This window comes from Neovison vison, chromosome 11, assembly GCF_020171115.1.
Source record: "Neovison vison isolate M4711 chromosome 11, ASM_NN_V1, whole genome shotgun sequence".
Classification (NCBI taxonomy): Eukaryota; Metazoa; Chordata; class Mammalia; order Carnivora; family Mustelidae; genus Neogale; species Neogale vison.
Genome location: NC_058101.1, coordinates 2,307,708 through 2,323,674, shown reverse-complemented (window position 1 = coordinate 2,323,674; position 15,967 = coordinate 2,307,708). Strand labels below are relative to the sequence as shown.

At 36.7% G+C, this 15,967-nt stretch overlaps 1 protein-coding gene across 1 annotated transcript in view; it reads left to right on the top strand.

Moving 5' to 3' along the window:
* CFAP299 (cilia and flagella associated protein 299) overlaps positions 1–12,891 on the top strand; it is a 614,241-nt gene extending 601,350 nt beyond the window's left edge. Inside the window, exon 6 of the mRNA XM_044224675.1 lies at positions 12,665–12,891. Within this exon, the coding sequence (XP_044080610.1) occupies positions 12,665–12,760 (96 nt within the window). The 3' untranslated portion in view covers positions 12,761–12,891. The remainder of the gene's footprint in view (positions 1–12,664) is intronic.
* The last annotated feature ends 3,076 nt before the right edge of the window (positions 12,892–15,967 follow it).

The following is a 15,967-nucleotide window of genomic DNA, read 5'->3' as shown; positions in this document are numbered from 1 at the left end:
TTTTACTGATTATTTTTATTAACATATAATGTATTATTTACCCAGAGGTACAGGTCTGTGAATCATCAGGCTTACACACTTCACAGCACTCCGCACAACACATACCCTCTCCAATGTACATAACCCAACCACCACGCCCCCAGCAACCCTCAGTCTGTTTTGTAAGATTAAGAATCTCTTATGGTTTTTCTCCCTCCCAATCCCATCTTGTTTCATTTTTTCCTTTCCTACCCCCAAGCCCCCAACTCTGCCTCTCAGATTCCTTATAGCAGGGAGATCATATGATAATGGTCTTTATCTGATTAAATTATTTCACTCAGCCTAATACCCTCTACTTCCATCCATGTCATTGCAAATGGCAAGATTTCATTTCTTTTGGTGGCTGCATAGTATTCCATTGTATATATATATACCACATCTTCTTTATCCATTCATCTGTTGATGGACATCTAGGTTCTTCCCGTAGTTTGGCTATTGTGGACATTGGGGTAAATATTCCCCTTTGGATCCCTACATTTGTATCTTTAGGGTAAATATCCAGTAGTGTGATTGCTAGGTTGCAGGGTAGCTCTATTTTCAACTTTTGAGGGACCTCCATGCTGTTTTCCAGAATGGCTGTGCCAGCTTGCATTGCCACCAAGAGTGTAGGACGGTTCCCCTTTCTTCACATCCTCACCAAAATCTGTTGTTTTCTGGCTTGTTAATTTTAGCCATTCTGACTGGAGTGAGGTGGTATCTCATTGTGGTTTTGATTTGTATTTCCCTGACGCCGAGTGATGTGGAGCATTTTTTCATGTGTCTGTTGGCCATCTGGATGTCTTCTTGGCAGAAATGTCTATTCATGGCTTCTGCACATTTCTTGATTGGATTATTTGTTCTTTGGGTGTTGAGTTTGAGAAGTTCGTTATAGATATTGGATAATAGCCCTTTATCTGATATGTCATTTGCAAATATCTTCTCCCATTCTGTCAGTTGTTTTTGGTTTTGTTGACTGTTTCCTTTGCTATGCAAAAGCTTTTGATCTTGATAAAGTCCCAATAGTTCATTTTTGCCCTAGCTTCCCTTGCCTTTGGAGATGTTTCTAGGAAGAAGCTGTTGCAGCTGAGGTTGAAAAGGTTGCTGCCTGTGTTCTCCTCAAGGATTTTGATGGATTCCTTCCTCACATTGAGGTCTTGCTTCCATTTTGAGTCTATTCTTGTGTGTGGTGTAATGAAAATGTCCAGCTCCATTCTTCTGCATGTGGCTGTCCAATTTTCCCATCATCATTTGTTGAAGAGACTGTCTTTTTCCATTAGACATTCTTTCCTGCTTTGTCAATGACTAGTTGACCATAGAGTTGAGGGTCTATTTCTGGGTTCTGTATTCTGTTCCATTGATCTATGTGTCTGTTTTTGTGCCAGTACCATATTGTCTTATGATGAAAACTTTGTAACAGAACTTGAAGTCTGGAATTGTGGTACCACCAACTTTGGCTTTCTTTTTCAACATTAGTCTGAATATTAAGGGTCTTTTCTGGTTCCATATAAGTTTTAGGATTATGTTCCAGTTCTTCCAAATAAATTGATGGTATATGATAGGGATTGCATTAAATGTGTAGATTGCTTTAGGTAGCATAGACATTTTCACAATATTTGTTCTTCCAATCCATGAACATGGAACATTTTTCCATTTCTTTTTTTTTTTTTTAAGATTTTATTTATTTATTTGACAGAGAGAAATCACAAGTAGATAGAGAGGCAGGCAGAGAGAGAGAGAGAGGGAAGCAGGCTCCCTGCCAAGCAGAGAGCCCGATGCGGGACTCGATCCCAGGACCCTGAGATCATGACCTGAGCCGAAGGCAGCGGCTTAACCCACTGAGCCACCCAGGTGCCCCCATTTTTCCATTTCTTTGTGTCTTCCTCAATCTCTTTCATGAGTACTTTATAGTTTTCTGAATACAGATTCTTGGCCTCGTTATTTAGGTTTATTCCTAGGTATCTAATGGAGGTATCAAATGGTTTTGGGAGCAACTGTAAATGGGATTGGCTCTTTAATTTCTTTCTTCTCTCTTGCTGTTGCATTTCTGTGCATTGATTTTATATACTGACACTTTACTGAATTCCTATATGAGTTCTAGCAGTTTTAGAATGGAATCTTTTGGGTTTTCCACATTAAGTGTCATATCATCTGCAAAGAGTGATAGTTTGACTTCTTCTTTGCCAATTTGGATGTCTTTAATTTCTTTTTGTTGTCTGGTTGCTGAGGCTATGACTTCTAGTACTATGTTGAATAGCAGTGGTGATAGTAGACATCCCTGCCATGTTCCTGACCTTAGGGGGAAAAGTCTCAGTTTTTCCCCATTGAGAATGATATTTGCAGTGGGTTTTTCATAGATGGCTTTGATGATATTTAGGTATGTGCCCTCTATCCCTACACTTTAAAGAATTTTGATCAAGAAAGGATGCTGTACTTTGTCAAATGCTTTTTCAGCATCTATTGAGAGGATCATATGGTTCTTGTTCCTTATTTTATTAATGTATTTTATCACATTGACTGATTGGTGGATGTTGAACCAACCTTGCAGCCCTGGAATAAATCCCACTTGGTTGTGGTGAATAATCCTTTTAATGTACTGTTGGAGCCTATTGGCTACTATTTTCGTGAGAAATTTCGCATCTGTGTTCATTGAGGATATTGATCTGTAATTCTCCTTTTTTGGTAGGGTCATTGTCTGGTTTTGGGATCAACATAATGCTGACCTCATGAAATGAGTTCAAATTTTTTCTTCCATTTCTATTTTTTGGAATTGTTTCAGGAGAATAGGTATTAATTCTTCTTTAATGTTTGGTAGAATTCCCCTGGGAAGCCATCTGGCCCTGGGCTCTTGTTTCTTGGGAGATTTTTGATGACTGCTTCAATCTCCTTTCTGGTTATGGGTCTTTTCAGGTTTTCTATTTCTTCCTGGTTCAGTTTTGGTAGTTTATGTGTCTCTAGGAATGCATCCATTTCTTCCAGATTGTCAAATTTGCTGGCATTTCGTTGCTCATAACATGTTCTTCTAATCGTTTGTATTTCTTGGTGTTGGTTGTGATCTCTCCTCTTTCATTCATGATTTTATTTATTTGATCCTTTCTCTCTTCTTTTTGATAAGTCTAGCCAGGGGTTTATCAATCTTATTAATTCTTTCAAAGAACCAGCTCTACTTTCGCTGGTTGTTCTAGTGTTCTTTTGGTTTCTATTGCATTAATTTCTACTCTGATCTTTATGATTTCTCTTCTCCTGCTGGGATTAGGCATTCTTTGGTGTTCTTTCTCCAGCTCCTGTAGGTGTAGGGTTAGGTTATGTACTTGAGACCTTTCTTGTTTCTTGAGAAAGGCTTGTGTGGCTATATGCTTTCCTCTCAGGACTGCCTGTGCTGTGCCCCACAGATTTTGAACAGCTGTGTTTTCATTATCATTTGTTTCCATGATTTTTTTCAATTCTTTAATTTCCTGGTTGACCCATTCATTCCTTAGAAGGATGCTCTTTAGCCTCCATGTATTTGGGTTATTTCTAACTTTCCTCTTGTGATTGGGTTCAAGCTTCAGAGCATTGTGGTCTGAAAATACACAGGGAATGATCTCAACCATTTGGTACCAGTAGAGACCTGATTTGCGACCAGGATGTGGTCTATTGTGGAGAATGTTCTATGTGCATTGGAGAAGAATGTCTATTCTGTTGCTTTGGGATGGAAAGTTCTGAATATATCTGTGATGTCCCATCTGGTCCAATATGTCATGTAAGGCCTTTATTTCCTTGTTGATCTTTTGCTTGGATGATCTGTCCATTTCAGTGAGGGCGGTGTTCAAGTCCCCTACTATTACTGTATTATTGTCGATGTGTTTCTTTGATTTTGTTATTAATGGGAGAATTTGAGAGATAAGTGATGCCATAAGATGAACAATATTAGAATAATTGTGATTCCGGAAGAAGAAGAAAGTGGGAGAGGGACAGAAGGTATATTGGAGTGAATTATAGTAGATAATTTCCCTACTATGGCAAAGTAAACAAGCATCAAAATCCAGGAGGCACAGAGAACTCCCCTTAAAATCATTAAAAATAGGTCCACACCCCATCATCTAATAGTAAAACGTACAAGTCTTAGTGACAAATAGAAAATCCTGAATGCAGCTTGGAACAGGAAGTCTGTAACAAACAGACTTGTAACATACAATGGTAGAAATATTAAACTGGCAGCAGACTTATCCACAGAGACCTGACAGGCCAGAAAGGACTGGCATAACATTTTCAGAGCATGAAATGAGAAAAATATGCAGGCAAGAATACTATACCCAACTAGGCTGTCATTGAAAATAGAAGGAGAGATAAAAAACTTCCAGGACATTGACTTTGTATCCTGCCACGTTGCTGAATTGCTGTATGAGTTCTAGTAGTTTGGGGGTGGAGTCTTTTGGGTTTTCCATATAAAGAATCATGTCATCTGCGAAGAGAGAGAGTTTGACTTCTTCATTACCAATTTGGGTACCTTTTATTTCTCTTTGTTGTCTGATTGTTGTTGCTAGGACTTCTAATACTATGTTCAACAAGAGTGGTGAGAGTGGGCATCCTTATCTTGTTCCTGATCTCAACGGGAAGGCTGCAAGCTTTTTCCCATTGAGGATGATATTTGCTGTGGGTCTTTCATAGATAGATCTGATGAGGTTCAGGAATGTTCCCTCTATACTTTGAAGCATTTTAATCAGGAACAGATGCTGGATTTTGTCAAATGCTTTTTCTGTTGTATCACATTGATTGATTTGTGAATGTTGAACCATCCTTGTAGCCCAGGGATGAATCCCACCTGATCATGGTGGATAATCTTTTTAATGTGCTGTTGGATCCTGTTGGCTAGGATCTTGTTGAGAATCTTAGCATCCATATTCATCAGTGATATTGGTCTTAAATTCTCCTTTTTGGTAGGGTCTTTGCCTGGTTTGGGGATCAGGGTAATGCTGGCTTCATAGAAAGAGTCTGGAAGTTTTCCTTCTGCTTCAATTTTTTGAAACAGCTTCAGGAGAATAGGTGTTATTTCTTCTTGGAAGGTTTGGTAGAATTCCCCAGGGAATCCGTCAGGTCCTGGGCTCTGGTTTTTTGGGAGGTTTTTGATCACTGATTCAATCTCGTTATTAGATATTGGTCTATTCAGGTTGTCGATTTCTTCCTGGTTCAATTTTGGTAGTTTATAGTTTTCCAGGAATGCATCCATTTCATCTAGGTTGCTAAGCTTATTGGCATGTAACTGTTGATAATAACTTCTGATGATTGTTTCTACTTCCTTGGTGTTAGTTGTGATCTCTCCCTTTTCATTCATAATTTTATGAATTTGGGCTTTCTCTCTTTTCTTTTGGATTAGTGTGGCCAATGGCTTATCGATCTTATTGATTCTTTCAAAAAACCAGCTTCTAGTTTCATTGATACGTTCTACTGTATCTCTGGTTTCTACCTCATTGATCTCAGCTCTAATCTTGATGATTTCCCTTCTTATGTGTGGAGTTGGTTTGATTTGTTGTTGATTCTCCAGTTCTTTAAGGTGTATTCTGGATTTTTCAATTTTTTTTAAATTTTTTTTCAATTTTTTGAGGGAGGCTTGGATGGCTATGTATTTCCCCCTTAGGACAGACTTTGCTGTATCCCATAGGTTTTGGACTGAAGTATCTTCATTCTCATTGGGTTCCATGAATTGTTTCAGTTCTTCTTTGATCTCCTGGTTGATCCAAGCATTCTTAAGCAAGGTGGTCTTTAGCTTCCAGGTGTTTGAGTTCCTTCTGAACTTTTCCTTGTGATTGAGCTCCAATTTCAAAGCATTGTGATCTGAGAATATGCAGGGAATAATCTCAGTCTTTTGGTATCAGTTGAGTCCTGATTTGTGACCCAGTATGTGGTCTATTCTGGAGAAGGTTCCGTGTGCACTTGAGAAGAATGAGTATTCTATTGTTTTAGGGTGGAATGTTCTGTATAGATCTATGAGGTCCATCTGTTCTAATGTGTCATTCAATGCTCTTTTTTCTTTATTGATTTTCTGCTTCGATGATCTGTCTATTTCTGAGAGAGGCGTGTTAAGATCTCCTACGATTAGTGTATTCATATCAATATGACTCTTTATCTTGATTAACAGTTTTCTTAAGTAATTGGCTGCTCCCATATTGGGAGCATAGATATTTACAATTGTTAGATCATCTTGGTGGATAGTCCCTTTAAGGATTATGTAGTGTCCTTCTGTATCTCTGACTACAGTCTTTAGTTTGAAGTCTAATTTATCTGATATGAGAATCGCTACCCCAGCCTTCTTTTGAGGCCCATTGGCATGAAAGATGCTTCTCCATCAAAGTCAATGTACAGAAATCAGTGGCTTTCTTATACACTAACAATGAAAATACAGAAAGGGAAATTAGATAATCGATTCCATTTACTATAGCACCAAGAACCATAAGATACCTGGGAATAAACCTAACCAAAGAGGTAAAGGATCTGTACTTGAGGAACTACAGAACACTCATGAAGGAAATTGAAGAAGACACAAATAGATGGAAGACCATTCCATGCTCTTGGATTGGAAGAATAAACATTGTTAAAATGTCTATACTGCCAAGAGCAATCTATACTTCTAATGCCATTCCGATCAAAATTCCACCGGTATTCTTCAAAGAGCTGGAGCAAATAATCCTAAAATTTGTATGGAATCAGAAGAGACCCCGAATTGCTAAGGAAATGTTGAAAAACAAAAATAAAGCTGGGGGCATCACGTTACCTGATTTCAAGCTTTATTATAAAGCTGTGATCACCAAGACAGCATGGTACTGGCATAAAAACAGACACATAGACCAGTGGAACAGAGTAGAGAGCCCAGATATGGACCCTCAACTCTATGGTCAATTAATCTTCGACAAAACAGGAGAAAATATACACTGGAAAAAAGACAGTCTCTTCAATAAATGGTGCTGGGCAAACTGGACAGCTATATGTAGAAGAATGAAGCTCGACCATTCTCTTACATCGTACACAAAGATAAACTCAAAATGGAAAAAAGACCTCACTGTGAGACAGGAATCCATCAGAATCCTAGAGGAGAACATAGGCAGTAATCTCTTCGATATCAGCCACAGCAACTTCTTTCAAGATATGTCTCCAAAGGCAAAGGAAACAAAAGCGAAAATAAACTTTTGAGACTTTATCAAAATCAAAAGCTTCTGTATAGCAAAGGAAATAGTCAATAAAACAAAGAGGCAACCCACGGAATGGGAGAAGATATTTGCAAATGACAGTACAGACAAAAGGTTGATATCCAGGATCTATAATGAACTCCTCAAACTTAACACACATGAAACAGGCAAACATATCAAAAAATGGGAAGAAGATATGAACAGACACTTTTCCCATCAAGACATACAAATGGCTATCAGACACATGAAAAAATATTCATCATCATTAGCCCTCAGGGAGATTCAAATTAAAACCACATTGAGATATCACCTTACACCAGTTAGAATGGCCAAAATTAACAAGACAGGAAACAACATGTGTTGGAGAGGATGTGGAGAAAGGGAAACCCTCTTACACTGACGGTGGGAATGCAAGTTGGTGCAGGCTCTTTGGAGAACATTGTGGAGATTCCTCAAGAAATTAAAAATAGAACTTCCCTATGACCCTGCAATTGCACTCCTGGGTATTTACCCCAAAGATACAGATGTCATGAAAAGAAGGGCCATCTGTACCCCAATGTTTATAGCAGCAATGGCCATGGTCGCCAAACTATGGAAAGAACCAAGATGCCCTTCAACGGACGAATGGATAAGGAAGATGTGGTCCATATACACTATGGAGTATTATGCCTCCATCAGAAAGGATGAAGCCCCAACTTTTGTAGCAACATGGACGGGACTGGAAGAGATTATGCTGAGTAAAATCAGTCAAGCAGAGAGAGTCAATTATCATATGGTTTCACTTATTTGTGGAGCATAACAAATATCATGGAGGACAAGGGGTGTTAGAGAGGAGAAGGGAGTTGGGGTAAAGTGGAAGGGGAGGTGAATCATGAGAGACTATGGACTCTGAAAAACAATCTGAGGGGTTTGAAGTGGCGGGGGGGTGGGAGGTTGGGGTACCAGGTGGTGGATATTGTAGAGGGCACGGATTGCATGGAGCACTGAGTGTGATGAAAAAATAATGAATACTGTTTTTCTGAAAATAAATAAATTGGAAAAAAAATTAAAAAAAAAACTTCCAGGACAAACAAAAACTAAAAGAATTTGCAAACACAAAAACAGCCCTACAGGAAATGTTGAAAGGGGTCCTCTAAGCAAAAAGAGAGCCTAAAAGTAATAGACCAGAAAGGAACAGAGACTATACACAGTAACAGTCACCTTACAGGCAATACAAGGGCACTAAATTCGTATCTTTCAATAGTTATCCTGAATATTTCCATGTGCCCCAATCACATGACACAGGGTATCAGAATGGATAAAAAACCAAAACCCATCAATATGCTGTCTACGAGAAACTCATTTTAGGCCCAAAGACACCTCCAGATTTAAAGTGAGGGGATGGGAAAAATTTACCATGATAATGGACATCAAAATAAAGCAGGGGTGGCAATCCTTATATCACATAAATTGGATTTTAAGCCAAAGACTATAATAAGAAATGATGAAGACACTATATCATACTCAAAGGGTTTGTCCAACAAGAAGATCTAACAATTTTAAATATCTATGCCCCTAAAATGGGAGCACCAACTCTATAAACCCATTAATAACAAAATCAAAGAGACACATTGACAATAATACAATACAATACAATAGTCAAACTTAGTTCATCAAGAGTGTCTGTTCCTACCTGATTTAAATGAGTACTGTTCTCACATATGACATTTCAGGCAGGGCCTTGGCTTTTCAATGTGTACAATTACAACCTGATTTTAAAAAAATTAACAGCTCCTTTTTGAACCAATGCAAATAACTAAATGGCCGTGGAAAATTAAGTGTAAAGTACGTGTAAAGTTTCATTTAATTTTTCTACACTTGGAGTCCAATTAATGGAAGGTAAAAATTAGAAATTAAAACTGTTAGAGGATATTTGGACATTTGATTAAGCTAGGATCAGGATACTAGAGAAATAATACTTAGTTATATATTTAATTAAATAAGCATTTAAAATAATAATACATTTTAGGGGCACCTGGGTGGCTCTGTGGGTTGAACCTCTGCCTCCAGCTCAGGTCATGATCTCAGGGTCCTGGGATCGAGTCCTGCATCGGGCTCTCTGCTCAGCAGGGAAACTGCTCCCCTCCCTCTCTCTCTCTGCCTGCCTCTCTGTCTACTTGTGATCTCTCTCTGTCAAATAAATAAATAAAATCTTAAAAAAAAATAAAATAATAATACATTTTAAATAAGTATAGACATTAATATGATTGTAAAGGAACTTATCTTTATATAAGTGAGGAATCTGTTCTTTTCTTTCTTTCTTTTTCTTAATCAGGAATGTAATAAATTCAATATAAAGCATAGAAAAAATTTCCTATAAGACACACATTATTTGCTACCTAGACCAATGATACAGAAGGTCAAAAAAATATTTATATATATGCCAAGAAATGAACCAGTAAGTAAAAAAAAGCAAGCCCATCAAGATAAGGCAAACATTAGGAAAATTTTATTATATTTCATCACTTCATTTCAAACTCAAGTGCTATAAACCAAGTCAAGTAAAATTTACTTCCAAATTTGCCCTTTATTTTGCTTTTTCTGTCACAACAAATCTCAGGGTACCAAGGAGTTCAAAGTAATTTTTATATTTATTAAGATGTTATTTCTGGGGGCGCCTGGGTGGCTCAGTGGGTTAAGCCGCTGCCTTCGGCTCAGGTCATGATCTCAGGGTCCTGGGATCGAGTCCCGCATCGGGCTCTCTGCTCAGCGGGGAGCCTGCTTCCTCCTCTCTCTCTCTGCCTGCCTCTCTGCCTACTTGTGATCTCTCTGTCAAATGAATAAATAAAAAATCTTAAAAAAAAAAAAGATGTTATTTCTGTTAACATTTTAATTCATGTTCATCATTGTTCTAGTCAAACAAATCAGTAAGTATTTAAAAATTTCTCAGTTTCAACTTCTATTATGGTAAATATTGATGGTTATAACCCACATAAAAGTTTTTTGGACTCCTTAGTAAGTCTTAAGATTGTACAGAGGTTATGAAAAGGAACAAAAAGGAAAAAAAGGCCTGAAAAACACTACTGTATATATTTATACAATGTATATTCATATGTAAAACCAGTACTATAAAGCTTGTATTATAAAACAAAACTATTTTCTCTTTGGAACACAAAAGCACATAGACAGTGGTTTTAGTCTGTCCTTATTACTTGTGTAATTTTATCAGTGTATTTGAATAAATTTAAGAAAAGCAAACCCAAGAAGCATAAAATGTATGCTTGTATTATACCTAACACTCATAAGTCACACTATAAGCCATTTTTATTAAGCCAAATGATTATACTAGCCTGACTTACCAAAATTTACCTTAATTACATGAACTTTAATGTTCAAAACATTTCTGAGTTTCAAAATAATAACATTTTTAAAAAGGTTTATGTATGTATTTCAGGGAGAGAGAGCATGCACAGGTGGGGAGGGGCAGAGGGAAAGGCAGTGAGAATCTCAAGCAGGCTCCACACTGAGCTCAGAGCCCAACACAAGGCTCAGTCTCATGACCCTGAGATCATGACCTGAGCCAAAACCAAGAGTCAGACACCCAATCTACTATGCTACCCTATAAGAGTAACTTTTTAAGTAAACATATATCAAGTATTCAAATTTTTGATTTCCTTGTTTTCCTGGAATTTTAAACATTAGCCACAGGCCAAAAGTAAACACAAAAAAATTACCAGACTATATATCAAAAGGTTGTTTCCTTTCCTGATAAGCACAAGATTCTCAATCTGAGCTCAAATAGACAAGCAGACAAACAAAGAAAATAAAATACTAACAAATCATGTTCTCTGTTGTCTTCTTTCCAAGAAAGAATAAATCTCTATAATCTATTACCCCATTTACAAAGATCACAAAATTTTGACCACAAAACCAAATTACTGTTACCAATGGGAAATAATCTGTTGATTTTAAAAGTCCCCAAAACAAAAACAAATCACAAAAGTAGTAAAATGGAAAATATGCAAAGAAACAGAGGATAGGCAAAGTGAAAGTTCTGTGACAAGAGGGAATTTACCTCTCGAAACCAGGAAATGCCTCGGATTATGTCCTACATGAGGTATAATACTCCTCCAACAACACAGGTTCCTCAGACATCAGCTGACTCCATCGGGCATTGTAATTTACTACAAGATAATTGTTCACGAGCTAATTGTATACAAGATAATTTTTCATAGAAGGATATAATTATGACTCTCATACAGATATGACATGAATGTACCAACTATTTTATTTAATTTACTAATTATAGAAGAAGCAATCAAAGGAGAATTCTAGGAGCAAAACATATATAGGGAATAAGAAAAATTGAAATTAATTTGCAAATAGAACTCAATGTAGTGTAATAATTAATTGCATTCTATTGCATACAATTAATTTCCATCTTTTTGACAAGCGTATTTTGCATTATTATCAAGTTTTCCACAACTTAAAGAGTTGTAAAATAGAACGAATACCATGAAAGGCAGAAAAAAGTTGGATGGGTGAGTCACTCAGGATACCCACTATTTTTGTTTACCCATTTCAGTCTTTACAGTTTTGCTGACTCTACTTAAAAGAAAAACTAAAACATTTTTTCTTGCTAACAAGAAATTACTATCATGGGGACAAAGCAGGATGAAAGCTTTTTTCTAGTCCTACATCTAAATGCCTTATCATCTCTTTCTACAAGAAGAGAGAGCAAGTAACTTCATTCTTTTGTGCATTGAATAATATTTCCAATTGTAGATATTACCAACTCTTTTAGAGTTTATCTTTTCTCTCTTATCAATACCACATTAGTGAATAGTCCTTCCCACAGGAGTTCCCCAGGAGCCTAGTTGTATTATAGATTATCCTGAATAAAGATATAAAGAGCAAATCTTTTTTCACAGATTATAATTCAAAGGGAGGGGGAAAAAAGTTCAAATAGTTTTAAAACAGATAAGAAGGTTTTAATTAAACCCACCATGGACAGGCACTTCCTCTAGTCTTCATCAATTCCAAACTCAAGGTCATTTTTATTGGACAAACTTGAAATTATGATAGGATTTTTTTTTTAATTTGTTAACCTGTGATCACATGTGTCTATAAGTCCTTCCTTGGAAATTCTGCAGAGTTAGTGACTCGTGGGGTTTAGCAGGGTCCAGACAAGTATGAGCTTCTGATAGTTTTCAGTAATATCACAACCCAGAGCCTCAAAGCTTCTGATTGGAATTATCACCACTCCTAAGAAAAAGAACCTGAAAAAAAAAAAAAGAAAAAGAACCTGAAGAGAAACATAAAAATGTCTCTTTTTTAAACATTTTTATTTATTTTTTTAAATTTCGTTTCAGTTGAAACATGAAAATGTCTTAATGGCCATTGCATTTTTTTTCTGTTGCTATAATATTGAAACAAGAAAATTTGTTTAATGCCAATCATTTGCATGATAGACTGGACTGATTAACAATATAATTTATGTATTTCAGTCTTCCCCAGGTGACAACTCTACTAGAACCCCTATCCAGACAGAACTCTACATTCAAGTTGTCCTTTTTGACCACATTTCCAGAAGAAAGACTTAACTACCAACACGTTACATGGTCCCCTAATGACTTGCTAAATTTGAATGAATTCTGTAACCAGAAACAACTTAGAAAATAAATGAGTCCTGTAGCTAGGAGGCAAGCTGGAATAATAAAAGTTGATAAAGAAATTAGAAAGAAAACCATAATTGTGACTCTCTTTGTGGGGTACAGATCTTAATCTGACTTGAGGTTTTTCTAAATTTTTCCCTCTAAATCCTGAAGCTGATTGTAACAGTTCTTGGGAGAGAATCTTCTTGCTACTTATTTTGTAGCTCAGATCTTCCAAAACAAAAATACTCCAGGTCCTACTATTGCCAAATATAGAGGTCTGGAATCTATACCATGTGGCAGTTCTATCTACTAAATTTGATGAATATTGATAAGTCTGAGATTGAAGAACAAGAGTAAGAAAATATAAACACAAGGTTTTCAATAGCTCTGTATGAGCAAATTAAATCTCAAATGTTCCATGAGGTGATGTATAAAATGAAGTGTTTGATACACTTGTGTGCCTGGACAATGTGAACCCCATGACCATGCAGCTGAGAAAAGGAAATCTAAGTGAAACCAAAATATTTTAGGGAAGTGAGGACTTCATTAGGGAAGAACATGTTTTCCTCATGTGACACTGCAGGTGGCTTTTGTGCCACTTGTGATTTAAAAATTAATATTTGAGTCTTCCTCTTCTTCCCATTCTCTTCTCTTTCTAAGCAATCCAGTACTGTGGCCATTAGTTGGGGCCAAGCAAGACAGAAGTCTGCTCAATGTGTGGGAATGGGAAAGCCCAGAGCAGGGCATCAGAGCTCCAATGGGATGAGAAGGGTGTATTCACAGGGTGGCATAATATTGGAGATTTCATACAAGATGAGGAGAGTGGTATTAAATTAGAATTGGGTGTATTGGTGTGATCTCATGATTTTCAATATATACAACAAATACAGAACATATGCTAATGTTTTATGATGCATTTGCCATTTCTCTGTTCAATAAGAGGACTTCAAAATAGTAATATCCAATCAATGAGCACACATAGCACCCAGATCTTGGTTTCTCACCACCATTTTCTACCAAAAAGAAGCAGTCATACTTGGGGAAATGACTGATTCCAGGGCTGAGGCAGGGAAAATATGTGAATCTAGAACTTCTTTTTGTGCCAGAAAGCAAAGAAATTCTTGAAAAATGAAGGGATTTTTCAAAAGGAAACCACATCCACATTGAAAAAGTTCCTACTGGCCAAACTTGGGACAATTTGGGCATCAAAATAAATAATGAAAAAAAAACAGGTAGAAAGTGTAAAACCATGAACCCATACTCATCTACATAAAGGAATAAATGAAATGATTGATGAGGAATGGAATATTTACATAATATCTCCCACAAAATGTGTGTTAGTTACAGAGGGAATAATGGGAAAAACTGAAGGGAATATATTTAGTAATGAAGGAAACTGAATTTGTCCCCCAAGTAATGTGCAAGAGAATAACTCACCATCACTTTTGTAATAATCCTGCCAAAGTTGCATAACCTGAATATGATCAAGAGGAAACTTAGAAAAAAAAATCCATAGACATTATGCAAAATAACTGGCCTGAGATCTTCAAGTTGTCAAGATCTTGAAAATAGAAGCTTGAAAAGCGGTCTCAGACTGAAGGAGACTAGAGAGACACGATAATCAAATGCAACATATGATTCTGCATTGTATCTTTATCCTATAAAAGGATTCTGGGGACATCTGGTGAAAATTGAAGGGTTTCTGAAGATTAGATGGTGGTAATGTAAAAATGTGTGTCCTGATTTTGATGATTATGTTGTGGTTATATTAGAAAATGTCCTTGATTGTAGGAAATTACACTAAAGTGTTTGGGAGTGAAGGGGCATCATGTCAGCAAATTGTAAATATTCTGGAGGTTTTCTTTGTGTTGTCCTTGCAACTTTTTTGTAATTCTGAGATTGTTTTGATCTTAAAAAATATTCAATTTATTACATTTGTAAATTCAAAACTCTATTTACTTATATTCTAAGTATTTTGATTTTTACTATCATTTTTCTGAGTTCTTTTATAGTTTAACTAAATTTTTTTAAACATTTCAGATTTTGTGATTTTCATTACATTCAGTTTCTAATTACTTCAAAATTTTAACTAGGAAATGAGACTTTGTATACATTTAAATAACTTATAAATTTAAGAATTTAAATGTATAAATAAAAAGACTCATAGTCTCTTAAAAGTTTCAGTATGGCTTATAAATTTATAAAATTTTAGTTGACACTCATGTCTGAACTAATTATTCAAATATCACATTTTATTTTTTTTTCCAATTTATTTATTTTCAGAAAAACAGTATTCATTTTTTTTCACCACACCCAGTGCTCCATGCAAGCTGTGCCCTCTATAATACCCATCATCTGGTACCCCAACCTCCCACCCCCCCGCCACTTCAAACCCCTCAGACTGTTTTTCAGAGTCCATAGTCTCTCATGGTTCATCTCCCCTTCCAATTTACCCAAAAGCACATATCCTCCCCAATGTCCATAACCCTACCCCCCTTCTTCCAACCCCCCTCCCCCCAGCAACCCACAGTTTGTTTCGTGAGATTAAGAGTCACTTATGGTTTGTCTCCCTCCCTATCCCATCTTGTTTCATGGATTCTTCTCCTACCCACTTAAGCCCCCATGTTGCATCACCATTCCCTCATATCAGGGAGATCATATGATAGTTGTCTTTCTCCGCTTGACTTATTTCGCTAAGCATGATACGCTCTAGTTCCATCCATGTTGTCGCAAATGGCAAGATTTCGTTTCTTTTGATGGCTGCATAGTATTCCATTGTGTATATATACCACATCTTCTTGATCCATTCATCTGTTGATGGACATCTAGGTTCTTTCCATAGTTTGGCTATTGTGGACATTGCTGCTATAAACATTCGGGTGCACGTGCCCCTTTGGATCACTACGTTTGTATCTTTAGGGTAAATTCCCAGTAGTGCCTGGGGGAATTCTACCAAACATTTAAAGAAGAACTAATTCCTATTCTCCTGAAACTGTTCCAAAAAATAGAAATGGAAGGAAAACTCCCAAACTCATTTTATGAGGCCAGCATCACCTTGATCCCAAAACCAGACAAGGATCCCATCAAAAAAGAGAGCTATAGACCAATATCCTTGATGAACACAGATGCAAAAATTCTCACCAAAATACTAGC